This window comes from Oryx dammah, unplaced genomic scaffold (genome assembly GCF_014754425.2).
Source record: "Oryx dammah isolate SB20612 unplaced genomic scaffold, SCBI_Odam_1.1 HiC_scaffold_12, whole genome shotgun sequence".
NCBI lineage: Eukaryota > Metazoa > Chordata > Mammalia > Artiodactyla > Bovidae > Oryx > Oryx dammah.
Window position 1 is genome coordinate 67,831,629 of NW_024070196.1, and position 19,764 is coordinate 67,851,392.

Here is a 19,764-nt window from a genome sequence, read left to right on the forward strand (position 1 = left end):
TTAGACCACAAGTTTGGCTAAAGAACTGCTGGAATTTATTCATCCATTCATTCATTCACCCAGAGACAACTCAGAGTGGTAAGTGTGATGTGGTGGATTAGCACCGGGGACCATGGAGGGGATAACTGACTACATGTGGGGGAAAAGGGAATGACCTCCAGGAGGTGAGCCTGAAGGGCCCTTTGAGGGGACTGACCTCAGGATTCCCACCCTCACGTCATTTTCCAGCCACATGAATCACACGAGGGACTTCTTGCTTAGAATCCCACGGCTGTGGGCCCCCAGCCTTGACAGAACCCACCTTGGCCCCTCCTCTCTTTTACCCAGCCCCTGCTGCCACCCACCCTGCTGCCAGCTGCTTGTCAGCCTCCCCACACCCAGAGGACAGGTCTGCATTATGCAGATGGCTGGAAAGACCCAAAGGGACAGAACTAATGGCAAGCTTCCAAGCAGGATGACAAGTCAATGGGGAGCCCTCTGCAAGCCCCCCAAATGCCATTCTCAGAAGCCTCAGGCCAGACACTCACCTCCATCCTCCCAGCACCAACTGCACACCCGCCCTTCTGCCCCCTGCAAACTGGAGCATGGCTGGATCTTTAAACAGGGGGAAAATGCTTCATCATGTTCTGCTTCTCCATGCAAAACCAGAAACTCCCTTCCCCCTCCTTCCTCCTCCCCAGCGCACTCTCCTCCCAGTAAAACCTGGTTAAAGGGACAGTACAATCACATCCCCATCTCTGAGGGCCTGCTTAGAACCAGGGGTCTGGGAGTGAGGTGGAGTGCAGAGAGAAAAGGACAGATAGAGGTCTTCCCTAGGGTATTTGTCTGTCCCCATCCTGGGGAGCCTACAGAAGGAAAACCATGCAGACGGGAAATGTAGTGGGGCTTGAATTAACTGCCTGAGGGAGGCTCAGGTCTGGGATGGAAGCCTTCAGTGACTCCCTAGGGGGTCTCAAGTCTCCCTGTCTCACCGCACCTGACATCTAGGTCCCTTCAGCTCCAATGGAAGGGCAAGACAGGTGTGTATGTGGGAGAATGTCACAGAATGGAGGGAACTGGACCCCCAATAGAAGGTCAAGGGGCTGGGTCTCTGGCTGCCAGGGTGACCCCACTGGATTACCCATCCAGCCCTCCTCAGTCCCCATCTGCATAGCACAGGGATCAGACATCAGGGAGATAGAATTCCTCCCTCCCATCCCTCAAGGGGAAGGCAGAGGTTAATTAACCCCTTTGTCCCCAACAAAGAGTAGGCCCTGTCCTTGGTGCTGAAGCATCAGCTGCAGCACCACCCCCACTCCCAAGGCTCTTGACTGGAGTCAAACCCAAGACAAAGCTAAATATCAACAGTAGTGCAGGTCCCGCAAATACAAAGGCCCTCTTTTCTACCTGAATTAAGGCTTGTGGGGGTGAGCAGCTCTGGTACGCTGAGAGCTTCTCACCGCTTCTCTGGGTGTGAGAAGGGAGCCCAGTCATGACACCCACTTGTCTCTTGGGGGTGTGGGGAGAAACGACAAGTTGAAGCCGAGGAGATGGAGAGGGGAGAGGAAGAAAGGACTTCCGAGTTGTGGGGAAGTGGCTGCTATGTCCACGGGCAGTAGAATTCGTCTCCTCTACTGTTGCTGGAGACTTCCCAAATTTCCAGGGGTCTCAAGTTGCAGCCTGACCTAGAGCAAGGTCTGTTCTTTGTACCGATGGGCAAACTGAGTGGGGGTGGGGGCAACATGTTCAAGGTCATTTGCCAGCAACTGTGGAGCTGTCCTCGGTGTGCAGACCCTGGCCCGAGGGACTCCTGGCACCCCTGCCACCTCCCCCAACCTCACACCCAACTCACACCAGCTCTCCCAACTCCACATCTCGTTCCCTGCAGTACCCCCACTCTTGGTTCTTTGACCCTTGCACACTCTGCCTTTACAGGGAACCCTCTGCCCACTTCACTGAGGGTCCTTCTTGCTGGGGCCGGTTTCAGGGTCTCCTGCCTCCTAGCCTGAGGAGAACACTGCGCCCACCCCCAATCCGGGCTTCCCTTCTCTAGCCTCTGCAGTGTCTCCCACACCCCCAGTTCAGGGCAGCCTTGCCGCCCCTCCCCAACTCCAGGTCCCCCCCTCCCTTTTCGGGCCGGTTGCCGAGTTCTTGAGCCCTCTCCTGGTGGCCTCTCTAGCAGCTAGGGGAACAGTTACCTCCATTCAGGGGTCTTCTATCTCTACTATCTGTAGCGCCCACCAGGCCTCCATTCAGAAGTACTTTTCTCCTCCCCTATTCCGGGCGGGCTGCAGACACTGTGAGCTCCCTCTCCTGAGGGTCTAACTAACAGGAAAATCCTGTGCGCCCTATCACTCGGGGTCCTCATCCTACTGCGTCTTCCACCACCCCATCCCGAGGGCATCCTGCCCCATTCCCATCTGGTCTCCTTGCCCTCGCTCCCCCATTTCGGGCGCCTTCTCTCTTTCCGAACATAGTAGTAGGGTCTCGCCACCCTCACCCGGGGAGGTCCCCGGCGGTCCACTCCGGGAGCCCTCTACCGTCTGACGCCCTCGGCGGGGTTGGGGCGCGGGTCTCCTCTGACGCTGCGTTGTAGATTCCCCTTCACTCCCAGGTTCCCCTGCCCCGCCCCTCTCACTGCGGCGGAGCCGGCCGGCCCCGGGCCGCTGGGGGAGGAGGCGGAGAGGGCGGGGCTCTCCTCCCCCCTCCCCCCCGCCCCGGACTGCTGAGGGGCTGGACCCCGCCGGGCTGCTATAAAAGGGCCGGCCGGCGCGGAGGTGCCGCAGTGTCGCCCGCCTCTTCCCAGCCTCAGGGCTCCTTCTCCGCCGGTGGCCGCACCCGCTCCGGCCACGATGAGCTTCAGCGGCGCCGACGCGCTGCTGGGCGCCTTCGCGCCGCTTCACGGAGGCGGCAGCTTGCACTATGCGCTGGCTCGCAAAGGCGGCGCGGGCGGAGCGCGCTCTGCAGCCGGCTCCTCCAGCGGATTCCACTCATGGGCGCGGACCTCCGTGAGCTCCGTGTCGGCCTCCCCGAGCCGCTTCCGAGGCGCCGGGACTGTCTCCAGCACCGACTCGCTAGACACCCTGAGCAACGGACCGGAGGGCTGCATGGTGGTGGCGCGCAGCGAGAAGGAGCAGCTGCAGGTGCTGAACGACCGCTTCGCGGGCTACATCGACAAGGTGCGGCAGCTCGAGGCGCATAACCGCAGCCTGGAGGGCGAGGCGGCGGCGCTGCGGCAGCAGCAGGCGGGCCGCGCCGCCATGGGCGAGTTGTACGAGCGCGAGGTGCGCGAGATGCGCGGCGCGGTGCTGCGCTTGGGCGCGGCTCGCGGCCAGCTGCGCCTGGAGCAGGAGCACCTGCTGGAGGACATCGCGCACGTGCGCCAGCGCCTGGACGACGAGGCCCGGCAGCGCGAGGAGGCCGAGGCAGCGACGCGCGCATTGGCCCGCTTTGCACAGGAGGCCGAGGCAGCGCGCGTCGAGCTGCAGAAAAAGGCTCAAGCCCTGCAGGAAGAGTGCGGCTACCTGCGGCGTCACCACCAGGAGGAGGTGGGCGAGCTGCTCGGTCAGATTCAGAGCAGCAGCGCGGCGCAGACTCAGGCCGAGGCGCGTGATGCCCTCAAGTGCGACGTGACGTCGGCCCTGCGCGAGATCCGCGCGCAGCTTGAAGGCCACACGGTGCAGAGCACGCTCCAGTCGGAGGAGTGGTTCCGAGGTTTGCAGACGCGGGGGGCAGGGAGGAGGGGCGCCCCCTGGTGGTCGGACATCGAGAGAGGCAGGGTGGTGTGACCTAGGGGGTCGGTGGAGTCGTCCTAGAGGGCTAGGTTGGACGGTGCGGTTGCTCAGGTTCCCCCAGCAAAGGGCACGCCCCTTAGCTAAAAATCAGTTTTACTCTGGGTCTCTTGTGGGACGCTGCCCGCCTCTTCCTCTCCACTCTAGGTTTTCCTTTGGCCTTCTCCAGGGTCCTTGTATCTGTCCTTCAGTTCTTGGTCCTCTCTGCTCTTTTCTCCCAAGTCAGGGTAACCCCCCCTACTGTGAGTCCCCCTTCCAACAGGTTCCCTCCACCGCTCCAAAGCGGTGCCGGCTTCTAGTCATTGGGGCCGGGGAGGTCCCTCATTGCCCTTCAAAGCAACATCCCTTCCCTGTCGAATGCTGCCCATCCCCCTCTTCCGCACACTGCAGGGGACCTCATTCTCCCGACACCTATCAGGCCCCTCCCCGCTACAGTCGGAAAGGGTGAGTCATTCTCACATTCTCTCTGCCCAGGAAGGCCATCATTACAACCAATTGGTGTGTGAGGCTGAAGGGGCCAGGGGGCCCTTGAACGTCTTCTCTCCCCTTCCTAAAAGCTGGGAGCCTCCCAAATCCATCTCCCTCCCCCACCTCCACGCCACCCCGAGTCAGCTAGGGGGCAGCTGCTGCAGCTCTGAAGCTATGTCCAACACCCACAGGATGACTTTGACCCACACTTGCCCTCTCTGGTTTTCATTCCTTTTGGGGTTAGAAGGAGGATGGACCAACTGGGCTTCTTACCCTGGGGAGTTCCACGCTCTTTAAAATTTCTGCACTGTTCTTGGGAGAGGGCACAGAGGCTTCAGTGATTTTCAGAGAAGCCTGTGACCCACAGTGGGTAAGAATCCTCACCCATCTGGATGGTCTCTAAGTCTCTGGAAGCACTAGGAGAGAAAACCAGAAAAGCTGGGGTTTGGGTGCCTGGCTTTTCTGGTTCCTGCCTCTCCTCTGTGGTAGCAGAACCACCCCTCCCCCATCTTTGCAGCAGCAAGGCTCCTCCCAGAGCAAACCTCCCTGCCCTCTTGGACTTTGCCCTTCACCCTGGCAGACCATCCCAGGACTTCTGGATCACTCTTCTTCCTCCCCAACTCCTAAGACTCAGGTCCTGAGTATCATTATCTCAGGATTCAGGACGCTCACAGTCAGGAGGTTCACACTAGGTCTCCAGACCCACTCTGGCCCCTGAAGCCTTCTGGGAACCTGCAGCCTGTTGCTCACAGGAGCCAGGGTGTGGCTGCCATGGGCACAGGGGCTCCTGTGCTAGAGAACGCGCAGCCAGGGGGAGGAAGGGGCAGAGGAGCTGGCACACGGGCCCCAGACTCCACAGGGATCTGGGCTCTGCTATGGCTCCATGGCTCCCAGAGCCCTAGTGCCTCTAAAGGTCATAGGCTCATTGATTTGTTCAACCCCAAGCTAGAGGTTAAGCTCCATGGGCCAGATTTCATAACCCCCAGCACTGGGGAGCTGAACCAGGAGGGCCAGAAGAAATAAGGCCTTCTATTGCTGTGCAGGACCTGAGGCCTGCGTCTGGGGAGTCAGGGTGTGATCTTTGGAGCCAGATACACACTAGATTTGAACCCCAGTCCTGCTGCTCAAGCTGGCCTGTTGGCCTTGGGCAGTGTCATTGGCCTGCCACAAAGGACAGGAGAAGTGAAGTACCTACAGTAGCCCCTGGCACTCAGGAGGCCCTTCACCGTGTGTGGCCCCTTCCAAACCCAGCTGTGTCTAACCCTGTGCCCTGCCCCTCTCTCCCCCAGTGAGGCTGGACCGACTGTCCGAGGCAGCCAAGGTGAACACAGACGCCATGCGCTCAGCACAGGAGGAGATATCTGAGTACCGGCGCCAGCTGCAGGCCAGGACCACAGAGCTGGAGACACTCAAAAGCACCAAGGACTCGCTGGAGAGGCAGCGCTCTGAGCTGGAGGACCGTCACCAGGCTGACATCGCATCCTACCAGGTGGGCAGGAGTGGGGCAGAAAGCCAGACCACCTCACCTGGCTGGGTGACCCTGGACAAGTCACTCTCCCTCTTTGGGTGGAGAGCATGGGCCTTAGAGTCAGACAGGCCAGGGGTACCTGTATGTCTTTCTAGCTATGTGACCCTAAGAAAGTTATCTGCCTCTCTCTGTGACTGAATTCTCTCAATGCAATTAAAAAAAAAAAGCCTCCTTTGCAGAGCTATGACGGTTAGAGAGATGAACTTCTCATGAGATGAGTGAGAGATGGCAGAGTCTTGGTCATGGTGGGTGTTCAGTAAACAGTAACCAGTGTCTGAGTGAGGACAGCCTGGGAAGGCCTCAGTAGATACCTCCCGCTAAAGACAATGATTGAAAGAAAGTGTCTAAAAATTATTTTAGCAAACTTATTATACAAGCAGTATGTGGATATTATAGAAAAAGAGGTTGCTTTTTACTCAGCCATGATGGTTTACTTTAAGCAGGGGCTCAGTGGGCTCAGGGTCGGGGAGAAGCTCCAGCTCATGTTTAGCGTGCTTCTGGGTATTGTCTCAGTCATCAACGGCGGTTGCCTCCCGAGCCTTTAAGGTGCAGGTGCTTTGGAGCACTGGGCAGACAACAGGGAGCCAGAGCAGACAAATTCCCACTGAGCCCTTTCTAAGCTTAAGATCTGTAAAAATTCATCCATCATCCCACTGACCTGTGATAGCCACGGTCGGTGTCTGGCGTGTTTCATTCCAGAAAACTCCCCAGGCTGAGGTTATACACACAGCGGGATGTTTGTTCCAGGTCCATGAATGAGGTCCCGAAGTTTTCGCAAGGTGGGGGCTGGCCCGGACCGCACTGGGTTTGCAGAGCCCGCTCCAGCCTTGCTGGTGCCGAGGGCCCCATGGTGACTGACGGTGACCCATGTGTGACTTCTCCTCCCTAGGAGGCCATCCAGCAGCTGGATGCAGAGCTGAGGAACACCAAGTGGGAGATGGCCGCCCAGCTCCGAGAGTACCAGGACCTACTCAATGTCAAGATGGCTCTGGACATTGAGATTGCTGCTTACAGGTGAGGGGGCCGGGGGCCTTTGGGTGGTGGGAGCCCTTGTGTTCTCAGAAGGAGAAGCCTTGGATTTTAAGCTCTGCAGTGAGGTAGCCTGCTGTCTTAGAGACAAAAAAAAAAAATATTTTTTCTTACTATCATGAAATGTATACAGCATAAAATTTACCATTTAGCCATTTTAAAGTATACGGTTCAGTGGCATTAAAACTATTTACATTGCTGTCCAGTCACCACCATCATCTACCTCCAGAACACTTTTCGTCTTCCCACACTGAAATTCGGTGCTGATTAAACAATAACTCCCTTATCCCTTCTCCTCCTTCCCCCGAGTCCTGGCCACCACTGTTCTGCTTTCTGAGAGGCAAATATCTTGAGAGTGACTTAGAGGGTCTGACAGTGATTTAGAGGGTTAAAGCTCCCCACCCTCTTCTCAGAGTCAGCCAGCCAGAGGCCTGTCTTGGGAGAGAAAGGAGGGACTTGAGTTGACAAGGACCTTTACAACTCTACCTCTTAAAGAGATTCTTTTCATTCATTATTTCATTGAAACCACCCTCTGAGGTAGAAACTCTTAATGACCCTGTTTTTACCAGTGAGGAGACTGAGGCTTGAAGAGTTTGAATGGCTTTGCTAATAAGGTCACACTTCTAGTGGGGAGGAAAGAGCAGAAGCTCTGCTCCTACTCTATTCCTAAAATTCAAAGGATGAGAAGGTAACAACAGACCCTTGAAATTCAAATGGGAACATTCTAATACCTTTAAAGCCCAGGTTTATAAATGTGGAATTTCTTGCTCATACTCCCCCCTTTCTCTTAAACAACATTTTGAGGGACAATACATGTAAAATTTGTTAATATAGGCGTTCTCTCTTGAGGGCCATTTGTCAGAGGAAAAACAGTTTTATAAGTGGTAGCCTTAGCGGAATTAAAACAAGAGCAATGCCATTGGGGTACAGATTCTGGTAGTCCTTGGGATGATCTGCTAGTGGCCTCCTCCAGCCTAAGTGCCCACCATTCACATCCCTTCTTCCACCAAACTGTGTATCACTACACACAGGGGTCTTTGGAGTAACTCAGGAAGCCCCCTGCCTCAGTGACTGACCTTGAGTTCACAGTAACATGTTTCATTATCCATTCTGCAGAAAACTCCTAGAGGGCGAGGAGTGTCGGATCGGCTTTGGCCCGAGTCCTTTCCTCCTTCCAGAAGGACTCCCGAAGATCCCCTCCGTGTCCACTCACATCAAAGTCAAAAGTGAAGAGAAGATCAAGATGGTGGAAAAGTCAGAGAAGGAAACTGTGATTCTGGAGGAACAGACAGAGGAGGTCCAGGTGACGGAGGAAGTGACTGAAGAGGAGGAGAAAGAGGCCAAAGCGGAGGGAGGAGAAGAAGCAGCACGGGCTCCCCCAGCAGAAGAGGCCGCATCCCCAGAGAAGGAGGAGGCCAAGTCCCCTGCGAAGGAGGCCAAGTCCCCCGTGGAGGCCGAGTCCCCAGAGAAGGCCAAGTCCCCCGTGGAGGAAGAGGCCAAGTCCCCAGAGAAGGTCAAATCCCCAGTGGAGGCCAAGTCCCCAGAGAAGGAGGAGGCCAAGTCCCCAGTGGAGGCTAAGTCCCCGGAGAAGGAGGAGGCCAAGTCCCCGGAGAAAGCCAAGTCCCCAGTGGAGGCTAAGTCCCCAGTGGAGGCTAAGTCCCCCGTGGAGGAAGAGGCCAAGTCCCCAGAGAAGGTCAAATCCCCAGTGGAGGCCAAGTCTCCAGAGAAGGAGGAGGCCAAGTTCCCGGAGAAGGCCAAGTCCCCAGTGGAGGCTAAGTCCCCGGAGAAGGCCAAGTCCCCAGTGGAGGCTAAGTCCCCGGAGAAGGCTAAGTCCCCTGTGAAAGAGGAGGCCAAGTCCCCGGAGAAGGCCAAGTCCCCTGTGAAGGAGGCCAAGTCCCCTGCGAAGGAGGCCAAGTCCCCCGTGGAGGCCGAGTCCCCAGAGAAGGCCAAGTCCCCCGTGAAGGAAGAGGCCGAGTCCCCAGAGAAGGTCAAATCCCCAGTGGAGGCCAAGTCTCCAGAGAAGGCCAAGTCCCCAGTGGAGGCTAAGTCCCCGGAGAAGGAGGAGGCCAAGTCCCCGGAGAAAGCCAAGTCCCCAGTGGAGGCTAAGTCCCCGGAGAAGGCTAAGTCCCCTGTGAAGGAGGAGGCCAAGTCCCCAGAGAAGGCCAAGTCTCCTGTGAAAGAGGAGGCCAAGTCCCCTGTGGAGGCCGAGTCCCCAGAGAAGGCCAAGTCCCCCATGAAGGAAGAGGCCAAGTCCCCAGAGAAGGTCAAATCCCCAGTGGAGGCTAAGTCCCCGGAGAAGGCTAAGTCCCCCGTGGAGGCCAAGTCTCCAGAGAAGGCCAAGTCCCCCATGAAGGAGGAGGCCAAGTCCCCGGAGAAAGCCAAGTCCCCAGTGGAGGCTAAGTCCCCAGTGGAGGCTAAGTCCCCTGTGGAGGCTAAGTCCCCGGAGAAGGCCAAGTCTCCTGTGAAAGAGGAGGCCAAGTCCCCAGAGAAGGCCAAGTCCCCAGTGGAGGCTAAGTCCCCGGAGAAGGCTAAGTCCCCTGTGAAGGAGGAGGCCAAGTCCCCGGAGAAGGTCAAATCCCCAGTGGAGGCCAAGTCCCCGGAGAAGGTCAAATCCCCAGTGGAGGCTAAGTCCCCGGAGAAGGCCAAGTCCCCAGAGAAGGCCAAAAGCCCTGTCAAGGAGGAGGCCAAATCCCCAGAGAAGGCCAAGTCTCCTGTGAAGGATGAAGCCAAGGCTCCTGGGAAGGAGGTCCCAAAGAAGGAGGAAGCCAAGTCCCCTGTGAAGGAGGAAGAAAAACCCCAGGAGCTGAGAGCCAAAGAGCCCTCAAAGAAGGCAGAGGAAGAGAAAGCTCCAGCCATACCCAAAGCTGAGGAGAAGAAGGACAGCAAGAAAGATGAAGTGCCCAAGAAGGAGGCTCCAAAGCCCGAGGAGAAGAAGGAGCCTGCTGTAGAAAAGCCCAAAGAAGCCAAAGCTGAAGCCAAGAAGGAAGAGGTTGGAGATAAGAAAAAAGCAACCACCCCAGAGAAGGAGGCTCCTGCCAAGGGGAAGGAAGAGGCCAAGCCTAAAGAGAAGACTGAGGTGGCCAAGAAGGAACCAGATGATGCCAAGGCCAAAGAACCCAGCAAAGCAGCAGAAAAGCCAAAGAAGGAAGAGACGCCGGCAGCACCGGAGAAAAAAGACGCCAAGGAGGGGAAGGCCGCAGAAGCCAAGAAGCCTGAGGAGAAACCCAAAACAGAGGCCCAAGCCAAGGAACCTGGCAAGGAGGCCTCCACACCCGGGAAAGCCAAGGCTGAGAAATCCTCCAGCACAGACCAGAAAGACAGCAGACCTGCAGAGAAGGCCGCAGAAGATAAGGCCACCAAGGGGGAGAAGTAAGCAGGGAGAAGGGATCTTTCAGAGCAGCCAAAGAAACTCAGGGGGGTCTGGGAGCTCAAGGGTCAGCATCACAAATTTTCACTTTTTTCCTCTCTTTTCTTTAAGAAGAAACTCTGCTTAGACAACAGGCCCTCCTTCACCAAACAGGAATTTCTATTAGCAATATGTTAGCAAGAGAGGGTCCTCCCAACTCCCAGCCCCGTGGCCCAAACCCTCCCTAGGCGATGGGCAATTATGTTATGATAGCTTATGTAGCCGAATGTGATATATGCCGAATGCCACACGTAAACACTTGACTATACAGACTGCCCCCTCCTCTCCAAATAAGTGCATTTATTTCCTGTATGTGCAACTGACAGATGACCGCAATAATGAATGAGCAGTTAGAAACACATTATGCTTGAGATGTCTTAACCTATTCCTGAATGCCTTCTATTTTCCAAAGGGGTGGTCGAGTCCTTGCCTAAAGCTCTCTGTCCCGGAAGAGCTGCAGCAGGTGGGGCTGGGCGCTGACCACTGTACCACGCCAGGGCGCACTTTTCCACTGGAGTCCACTTTCAATTGCTTCTGTGCAATAAAACCAAGTGCTTATAAAATAGAAATGTGACTGTTGTCATTTCTTCTTTTCCCCTGGGCGGGCTGGGCAGTGGGCAAGGGAGGTCTTAATGTTACACTTGAGAATTGGTGTGGGGTTTCTCCACAAGATCCATGTACCACCTGCATAAGCATCTGGGTGCCCTATAAACACGCAGACGCCTTCATTCCACCGACCTCTGAATTAGAATCTGAGGGGTTGGCCTGGGACACTGCAGGCTTCACCGACTCCCACTTGGTTCTAATGCACACTGAAGTCTGGGGACAGGTGAGGTCCTGGGGACACGGAGCCATCTATTTAAGAGCTCTGCATATGTCCTTGTTTTGTAAGGAGGGATGAGCTTTCTGAATGAGGGGCTGTATGTAGCTAATTCACCTGTACTGAAGACTACAGTCACCACTAATGGGAACAATTTGTTAACAGTCGCCTAATTGCACTCCAACATGCTTCTCTGGACATGCTTTTGAAGCCTGCAGTGCTCATGTGGATTTATGTGGGGTCCTCAGTGTAAAAATTTGACCTCGTGACTTACTTCTAATAACTAGAATATGGCAAAGTGATAGGATGTCATTTCTGAGAGTAGATTACAAACAGATTCTGGCTTCTGTTTTGCTTGTTCTCCATTGCTCTCTTACCTGGTCATTCTGCTGGAAGCCAGCTGCCATGTGGTAAGCTGCTCTGAGGATAAGGCTTCAAAAAGCCAGGAGCGGAAGGAGCCAATAGCCAGTGAAGAACAACGGTCCTCAGAACAACAAGAAACCGAATCCTGCCAACAACCACGCTGTCGAACGTGGACAAAGATCCTCCCCTGCTGAGCCCCAGACGACACCGATTGTAGCTTTCTGAGAGGCCTTAAGGAAGTGCCCAGCTAAACTGCACCTGGATGATAAATGTCTGCTGCTTTAAGCCACTAAGCTTTGGAGCAATATGTTACATAGATAATATGGCTTTGACATCACAGGGAAACATGATACGTATTAGAGTTACAAGGGCTCTCATGAATCATTGTCTCAGCCAATGTCTACAGAAGACACGAAGGGACTGGTCCAGACTAGAATCCAGGTCATCAGTTTCGGTCACCACTTACTGGGCATCCCCCAGGACTGGGCTCTGGACTACACATTTTATGTCCACTGCCTAATAAAAGAGCCCAGTGGAGCAAGCGCTGTTGAACTTGCATTTCTCAGTCGAGGAATCCGAGGCTTAGAGAAGCAGACCTTGCCCAAAGTCCAGAACCAGGAAGAGGTGGTGCATGGATTTAAATTCGGGCCTGTCTGACCGCAGAACCCAGACTCATCCTTACTCAGCAGTCTGGCCGCCATCCTCTCTGGGGACGGGCTACACAGCCACCCCTAAACCAGGTGCTGGAGGTATTTAGATGGTCTCCTTCTCATGGTGGCCCCAAGTGGCACAGGCAGGGCAGAAGGACCTGACCAGGATGCCCTCTCTCTTCTGCTGTTGGCCAGAGGCCTCTTTCCACTCCTGGCCTTTTGAAGGCTTATCCTCAGAGCAGCTTACCACATGGCAGCTGGCTTCCAGCAGAATGACCAGGTGAGAGAGCAAGGGAGAACAAGCAAAACAGAAGCCAGCATCTTTTTTAATCTACTCTCAGAAATGACATGGACATGCTCCCAGCGCTGTAGGCAGGAGTCACCGGTCAGATACCAACCAGACGGACTTTAACCACCGGCCAAACAAAATCACCCTCCCTCTGGGAGGATAACAAACCTTAGGAAAAACCGATAGAGTCAATTTGCTATGGAATTGCTTGTCAGACGTTAGTGGCCTGGGGGACACGCGTGGAAGGTGGACGGAGCCGACTGCTTTAGGATGTGCCCTTCCTGTGGCTAGCTGTTAGCTCTGCAGACACAGCTGGGTTGATGAAAAACATCCTGCATTTTCCCCTGGGGAGACTGTTTCAGAAAGGAGAGGTTAGGTTCCGTCTGTAACAATAAACAATTACATCTCACTGGCTTAACACAAAAGAAAGCATCTTACCTACTCACGCTATGCACCCCTGGGTCAGCTGGCGGGGGTCTCTGTCCATGGTAGGTCGCTCACGGACCCAGCTAACAGGGGATCCATCTAGACCCAGGCTTCCATGTTCACTGAGGCAGGGGTGAGTTCACTCAGGCACGGGCTCACTCTTCAAGCTGGTACCCACAAGTCATATAGGTCTCATCTGGCAACACTTCATGAGCTAAAGCAATCCACGTGCTTTTATCCAACATCAGAGTGGGTGGGAAGAGTCGTCCTACCGAGTGTGGAGGAGGACAGTGGCAATTCTTTTAGGGGAAAACAAACTAGTTTAAGCAAAATACTTGCTGCTGCTGCTAAGTCGCTTCAGTCGTGTCTGACTCTGTGCAACCCCATAGACGGCAGCCCACCAGGCTCCCCCATCCCTGGGATTCTCCAGGCAAGAACACTGCAGTGGGTTGCATTTCCTTCTCCAATGCAGGAAAGTGAAAAGTGAAAGTGAAGTTGCTCAGTCGTGTCCGACTCTTAGCGATCCCATGGACTGCAGCCTACCAGGCTCCTCCGTCCATGGGATTTTCCAGGCAAGAGTACTGGAGTGGGGTGCCATTGCCTTCCCCGAAAATTCTTGCTACTGATACTTAATAATGATTCATATAACGTTAGCTTACATAACCAAGTGGTTCAAGGAGGCTGACTTGTTTCACATACAGCTAGATCCAAGGGGGATTCTGAAGTGGTCCCCAGGATGCTGTCACTTGTTCTCCATCTCTCAGCTGTCTTCCTCTACAGAGGCTTCATTCTCAGGTAGGACCTCTCCAAGTGATCTCTAGAAGCTTCAGGCTTACATCCCATCTGCTTAGTAAACTCTGGAGGTCAGGGTTGGGGGTGGGAAAAACTCATTTTCAACATTCCAGGAAAAGTCCAGGGTTTGTTCTTATTGGGTCCCTCAAACTGAAACTTAAAGAGTTTGGGAGGTGTGTTCTGAAAGGAAATTAGAGGACCGTTACCAGGAGAAACCTGGGTGGGGAAGATCCCCTGGAGAAGGGAATGGCTACCCCCTTGTCTTCTTGCCTGGGAAATCGCATGGACACAGGAGTCCGGCGGGCTACAGTCCGTGGGGTCCCAAGAGTGGGGCACAACTGAGTGACTGACTCTTCCACTTTTTCACTTCACCAGAAGGAAAAGGGGTGGATGTTGGGCAGCAACAACGATAAACGTCCACAGTGGCTTGAGCACTTGTGGCAGAAGATCCAAACAAGCAGTAATATCCAGTCGTCCATGAGTGTGCAGAGAATCCTGAACTTTCTGGAACTAACGGTTGGAAAGGAAATTGAAAAAACTTCCCGGGAAGGCAACCTAATGAGATGTATCAAAAATCTTAAAAGGTTAGATACTATAATGAAAGCATGCCACTTTCAGGAAGGTATCCTAAATAAGCAGGTAAGAAATCCTAAAAATATAAAATATATTCACTTTATGTTTTAGAAAAATGAAAAATACTTTGAATATACAATAATAGGAGATTGGCTAAATAAATTACGTCTATGTTAGTAAATGTGTGGCAGAAAAAAGAAAATAAGTTTTTAATTTTAACAGTAATTTGCATCAGGCTTCCCTGGTGGCTCAGTGGTAAAGAATCCGCCTGCCAGTGCAGGAGACAGGGTTTTGATCCCTGGTCCAGGAAAAATCTCACAAGCTGAGGAGTAATGAAACCCACACACCACAACTACTGAGGCTGCGCTCTAGAACCCAGGAGCCACCACCACTGAAGCCTGTGCCCTAGAGCCAGTGCTCCTCAAGGAGAGAAGTTATCTCAAAAAGCCTGCAACTAGACAGCAGTCCCTGCTCTGTGCAACTAGAGGTAAGCCCAAGCAGCAGCGAAGACCCATATTAAAAAAAATGTACAAAGTAATTTATGTCAATGAGACTGAACAGGTTATCTACAGAACACTCCATGCAACAGCAGAATACACATTTCTTCTCCAGTACATATGGAACATTCTCCAGGACAGACTATGTATCTTAGGCCATAAACAAGCCTCAATAAATTTAAAAGGACTGAAAATGGACAAAGTATGTTTCCAATCACAATGGAGTAAAATTAGCAACTAATAAGAGAAAGATATTTGGGAAAGTCACAAATATGTGAAAATTAAATCAAACACTCCTAAAAAGCCAAAAGATCAAAGAAAAAACTGCCAGGGAAATTAGAAAAAGCTCTGAGATGAATGAAAATGAAGATAAAACATATGGAAACATATTGGACAGAGCTAAAGCAATGCTTAGAGTGAAACTTAATAGTTGTAAATGCCTCCATTTAAAGAGACGAAAGATCTCAAGTCAATAATCTAATTTTCTACCTGAAGACAATGGAAAAAGAAGATCAAACTAAACCGAACACAGGATTTGAGTAGAAACGAATGAAACAGAATTGAAAAGTAAGAAAAAAAAAATCAATGAAGCCAAATATTTGTTCTCTGAAAGATCAACCATACTGACAAACCTGTAGCTAGACTGATAAAGAAAAAAAAAGACTCAAATTATTAGAGGCAGTATTGAAAGACAGAGCATTAACGCTGACTTCACAACAAGGATTATTAGGGAATGCTGTGAGCAACTGTATGTCTACTCATTAGATAATTTAGAGTAAGTGAACAAGTTCCTAAAAAAGACATAACTACTGAAAACTGATTCAAGAGGAACCAGAAAATCTGAATAGACACGCTTACAAGTAGAGTAAGGCATTACATAACGAATTACAAATTAGCACTTGGAAAGGGAGAGGGAAATGGCAACCCACTCCAGTATTCTTGCCTGGAGAATTCCGTGGACAGAGGAGCCTGGTGGGCTGCCGTCCATGGGGTCACACGGATTTGGACACGCCTGAAGCGACTTTAGCATGCATGCATGCATTGGAGAAGGAAATGGCAACCCATTCCAGTATTCTTGCCTGGAGAATCCCAGGGACAGAGGAGCCTGGTGGGCTGCTGTCTATGGGGTTGAACAGAGTTGGACACGACTGAAGCAACTCAGCAGCAGAAGTACTTTGAAAACTACCCACAAGGAAAGGTTAAGGCTGATGGCTTCACTGATGAATTTACCAAACATTTAGAGAAGAATTAACACCACCCCTTCTCACACTTCCAAAAAATAAGAGGAGGGAACACTTTCTAACTCATCTTTGGAGGTCTGTGTTACCCTAATGCCAAAGTCAAAGAACCACAGCAAAACCACAAACTAATATCCCTGGCAAAATATAGATATAAAAATCCTCAGCAAATGCAAAAAAGGCAAATCCAGTAACATATTAAAGTAATTATACACAATGGTCAAGTGAGATGGTTCTACATAAGAAAATCAATTAATATACCCCCTTAACAAAATGAAGGAAGTGGAAAAAAAAATCAAGATGCACGTAGTATATTTGTGGGCAAAAATGGACCCAGCTGGTCAGTCTGACACCACGCGATACTTCTTGACCACCACAGTATTCTTGGCGTACTTGTGTTGCTGAAATGAATGGCCCAGCAAGAGTGCTGGCTTGAAGCTATGCTAGCCTGAAGCTATTCTTGTAGAAAGGGAAGCCTTGGAAGCAGACAAACCTTGCTGGGATCGCACCTTGGGTGGGCAGTTAAAGAACCCTGTGAGCAATGGACAAGTCATTTAATCCTGAGCCTGTTTCCTCATTTGTAAACATGTAGGGAACGTGTACGCTTGGCCATGTGTTGCAATTAAACAGGAGTGAATGTAAAATCATGATTAGCACAGGGCCTCACTTTGATCTCAACAGAGAGGCTGCTGAATACCATGGAAAGGCCAGAGCTGGGGCTCCGCAGACAGGGAGGAAAGTTCCTTTGGAAGTCTAGGCAGCTCTGCTTCATTCTATGGATGAGGTTTTTAGCTTTGTGATCAGCGGGAATGCTCTTAAAACAAAAGGGGTCTTTGGAGTATTTGCAGAAAAAACAATTGGCAGGGGACAAGCTCGGAAAAAGGGACAGGAGAGACTGGTAGGAGATACTGAGAAACCAAGAACATGGGTAGCAGCTTTAAAAAGGCAAGGACCCTGGGCTAAGTCCGAGGTGTAGGAGGATGACAGAAAGGGGCTGCTGTATGGGGTGTGGTCCAGCGAAACTCAAGGCCAAGAAGGAAGCTTTGAGGTCCTCCCAAGCCAGGCCCCTTCCCCTCATCTGCCCACGGGAAACACAGACACGGTTCAGCAGCTCAAAGGGGCTGGACTGTCTTGGACTTCTCGCTAGTTTTGAAACCCTAATTCTTAAGGCCAAAGGATTCTTTTGTTCAGTTTGCTCCCTTGAAGGGGGGAAAACCTCTTCTAGAGGGTGACTGGCTCTGACATCTTCTGCCCAGGAAGCAGAGAGAGCCTCCTCCCAGCCCTCACAGGCTGTCTCTGCAACCTTGTCCCAGCTCTCAAGAGCTGAGCTTGTGTGCTGAGTCAGTCTGGCCGCCTTCCAGTCGAGAATAGAGTGGAGGCTGCAATGCAGGGGCCATCAGAGGAACTATTTTTAGGCCCCATTTCAATCTTATTCAGCACAGGCGGTGAGATGCAAGGCTTGAAGGTGGCCAGACCGAGGGGGATGCCGGCAGAGATCGTCTCAGGCAAGTAGGTCAGGGAAAAGACAAAGAAATCTCAGTACAGGAGAGAAGTGCCCAGAGGTTCATGCCTCTGTCCAAGAGGCAAGAGGCACAAGAGGGGTGCTTCTTACAGAGAATCATTCCTGCATTACTAGAGGAGTCACGAGAAAAAATACAGAAAGTGCAGTGACTTCCAAAAAGAGACTAGGACAAAGCGTACCTGGGGAGCTCGTTAAAAATACACTTCCCTGGCCCATCTGACATCAACTGAGTCCAAATGTTAGAGTGGGACGTGGGAACGTGTTTCTAATCACTCCCAGGGTGGGTGATTCTCACACACAATACAGTTCAAGGACCCGTGGGCTGGAAAGCATCTACCTCTGGAATTTAAAGGAATGATCCAGCCCGAGGGGAGAGAGAAGCCCCGGAGGAGCCTTCTCTACTCACTGGGCTCAGGCTTCTGTCAGTAAAGAGCAGGGCCCTGGGGAGGCCAAGAACCTCCTAGGTTCTGCTTCAGAAAATCCTTGTCACAGGGATGCTCAGACATCAGCTGAGAAGACAAGAGGAAACATCTCTTATACCAGAGGTCCACAGTATCCAAGGGTAACCAGTAAAATTCCGTTTAGAGGGGCCCTTCCTGGCGGTCCAGTGGTTAAGATTTCACCTTCCAATGCAGGGGGTGCGGGTTCAACCCCTGGTTTGAGAGCGAAGATCCCATATGCCTTGTGGCCAAAAAGCCAGAACATAAAATAGAAGTTAAGATTGTAATAAAATCAACAAAGACTTTAAAAATGGTCCATATCGAAAATAATCTAAAAAAATTCCATTTATAGTGGAAACCAAACTTCAAAGTGTGTTATGGGAAGGAAAAAATCCATGTGATTGGGACTATCATGGTAAATAAGATTTAAGTATATCGATTTTTTTAATTGTTGTTAGATTTATGTATATTGAAAACTGCTGAGAGAATAGATCTCCAAAGTTCTTAGCCCCACACCAATATCCTCCCTGCCCCATCTATGTAAGGTGACGGATGTATTAACTTTATTGCAATAATCATTTCTCAATGTATCATGTATCACGATCCCTCTGTACAACTTAAACTTACACAGTTATATCTCAATTATATCTCAATAAAGCTGGAAAAATAAAACTTTATTTCATTTTCTAATTAGTGAACTTTATACCTGCAACTCTGTAATAATGCTTCAATATTTTTTACATCTTTGTATCTTCTTAAAATAATTTTAATGGAGGGTATTGCCTATTTCCTCAGGACTTCTCTTAATCCTTTGAGAATCAAACCATTATTTCCTGAGGTTCCTATCGTGCCATCACCGTGAAGCCTCTCCTCTGGAGACACCTGCTCTCATGTGGCCAGAGCATCACTGGACAGCAGCTCTGCCTGAGGTCCTCTGATATCACTTTCATCAGCTCCACGACATCCTGCAAGATTCACAATTATTCTCTGGGACGTATTTGTCTGTTTTTGTTGTGCTGTCAGATGTTTGTAACATCCACCAGCCGGGGGGGATTTGGCCCCTGGAGACACTGACAGGGTGAGGGGCTGAGGGAAGAAGAGCTTTTGCTTTTTCTACTAGACTGCCTTTGGCTTCCCCTGCCACCCGCTAAGAGCAGGGACTTGGATGACAAACGTGAAGACGTGAGGGTCTGCTGCAGAGCCGGAATCGTTTTCACTCTGCTGTTCTTGGCCAGCCAGGGAAAGCTATCCACATGTGTGCTTTCATGCCATGCCTCGCTCCCACCTGCCCTTTCAGACCAAAGCCACCCCCTCTCCCCAGGGAGCCGCAGACAAAGGCCACTTGGTCAGGTGACATTTTAATAGGCTACAAATAGAAAACCTGTCCTGGGAGACTATCAAGAGCCACGTGTGCGCCCGAACCGGAAGCAGAGGCACAGCACTTAGGGTCTGCGGGGAAGCAGGCCGAGAGCGACGTCAGCGATGGCTGAAGAATCCTTGAGGGTGGTTATATTTAAATGGCTTTATCCTGCTGGGACCCCTAGAGAAACAGGAGAAGGGAGGCCAGTTAACACCACAACTTTGGGCTGATACAATGAATGCATCCACACAAGGGACTACTATGAAGCTGTTAAGGGAGAATACGAGACTGGTCCAAGGAAAGCACACTGCAGGACAGTATGAAAGGTGTGACAGGGGTTCCGAAAAAATGTCTTCATGTGCCCCCAAAAGGCATGACGTGCCCACACAAGCCTGGAAGTGCCCACTGACGACGGGCACTTTAGGGGGCAGGGGGCTTGGGCACCCTCACTGTTTACAGTGTTTTTATGCAACAGTTTGTTGCTGTTTTTATGTTTAACAATGAACATGTTTTATTCACGTCTATGATTAAAGTAATGTAACTTTAAAATCCTCCTTTGTAGGGAGATTCCCATGCAGGTAGGAGTTTACGTG

The 19,764-nt window shown here is 51.8% G+C and overlaps 2 protein-coding genes across 24 annotated transcripts in view; one reads left to right on the plus strand and one right to left on the minus strand.

Moving 5' to 3' along the window:
• Window positions 1-2,796: 2,796 nt before the first annotated feature.
• NEFH (neurofilament heavy) lies at window positions 2,797-10,770 on the plus strand. Of its 16 annotated transcripts, none has more exons than XM_040251679.1 (8): window positions 2,797-3,693; window positions 5,528-5,727; window positions 6,656-6,780; window positions 7,912-8,752; window positions 8,855-9,058; window positions 9,245-9,286; window positions 9,323-9,400; window positions 9,473-10,770. In XM_040251679.1, exons 1-8 carry the CDS (start codon window positions 2,832-2,834, stop codon window positions 10,166-10,168), a joined length of 3,048 nt encoding a protein of 1,015 aa, XP_040107613.1. In that variant the 5' UTR covers window positions 2,797-2,831; the 3' UTR covers window positions 10,169-10,770. The 16 variants fall into 16 exon arrangements, with proteins under 16 accessions (XP_040107613.1, XP_040107618.1, XP_040107622.1 ...); XM_040251684.1 differs by having other exon boundaries at window positions 8,855-8,980; window positions 9,227-9,286; XM_040251688.1 differs by having other exon boundaries at window positions 8,855-8,956.
• Window positions 10,771-19,149: 8,379 nt separating this feature from the next.
• Window positions 19,150-19,764, minus strand: part of THOC5 (THO complex 5) — a 29,137-nt gene continuing 28,522 nt past the window's right edge. For all 8 annotated transcript variants that reach the window (XR_005722982.1, XM_040251001.1, XM_040250998.1 and 5 more), the window contains one exon: window positions 19,150-19,351. Coding sequence is in view for 7 of the 8 variants with exons in the window: in XM_040251001.1 (XP_040106935.1) it covers window positions 19,288-19,351 (64 nt within the window). In the remaining variant the exon portion in view is untranslated. The remainder of the gene's footprint in view (window positions 19,352-19,764) is intronic.

What these genes read in the sequence shown, in the direction of transcription:
- NEFH (XM_040251676.1), top strand. Translation starts at nt 2,832, where the DNA reads ATGAGCTTCAGCGGCGCCGACGCGCTGCTGGGCGCCTTCGCGCCGCTT. An exon ending in GTCGGAGGAGTGGTTCCGAG is followed by an intron (nt 3,694 to 5,527) that starts GTTTGCAGACGC and finishes TCTCTCCCCCAG; the next exon opens with TGAGGCTGGACCGACTGTCC. An exon ending in ATTGAGATTGCTGCTTACAG is followed by an intron (nt 6,781 to 7,911) that starts GTGAGGGGGCCG and finishes TCCATTCTGCAG; the next exon opens with AAAACTCCTAGAGGGCGAGG.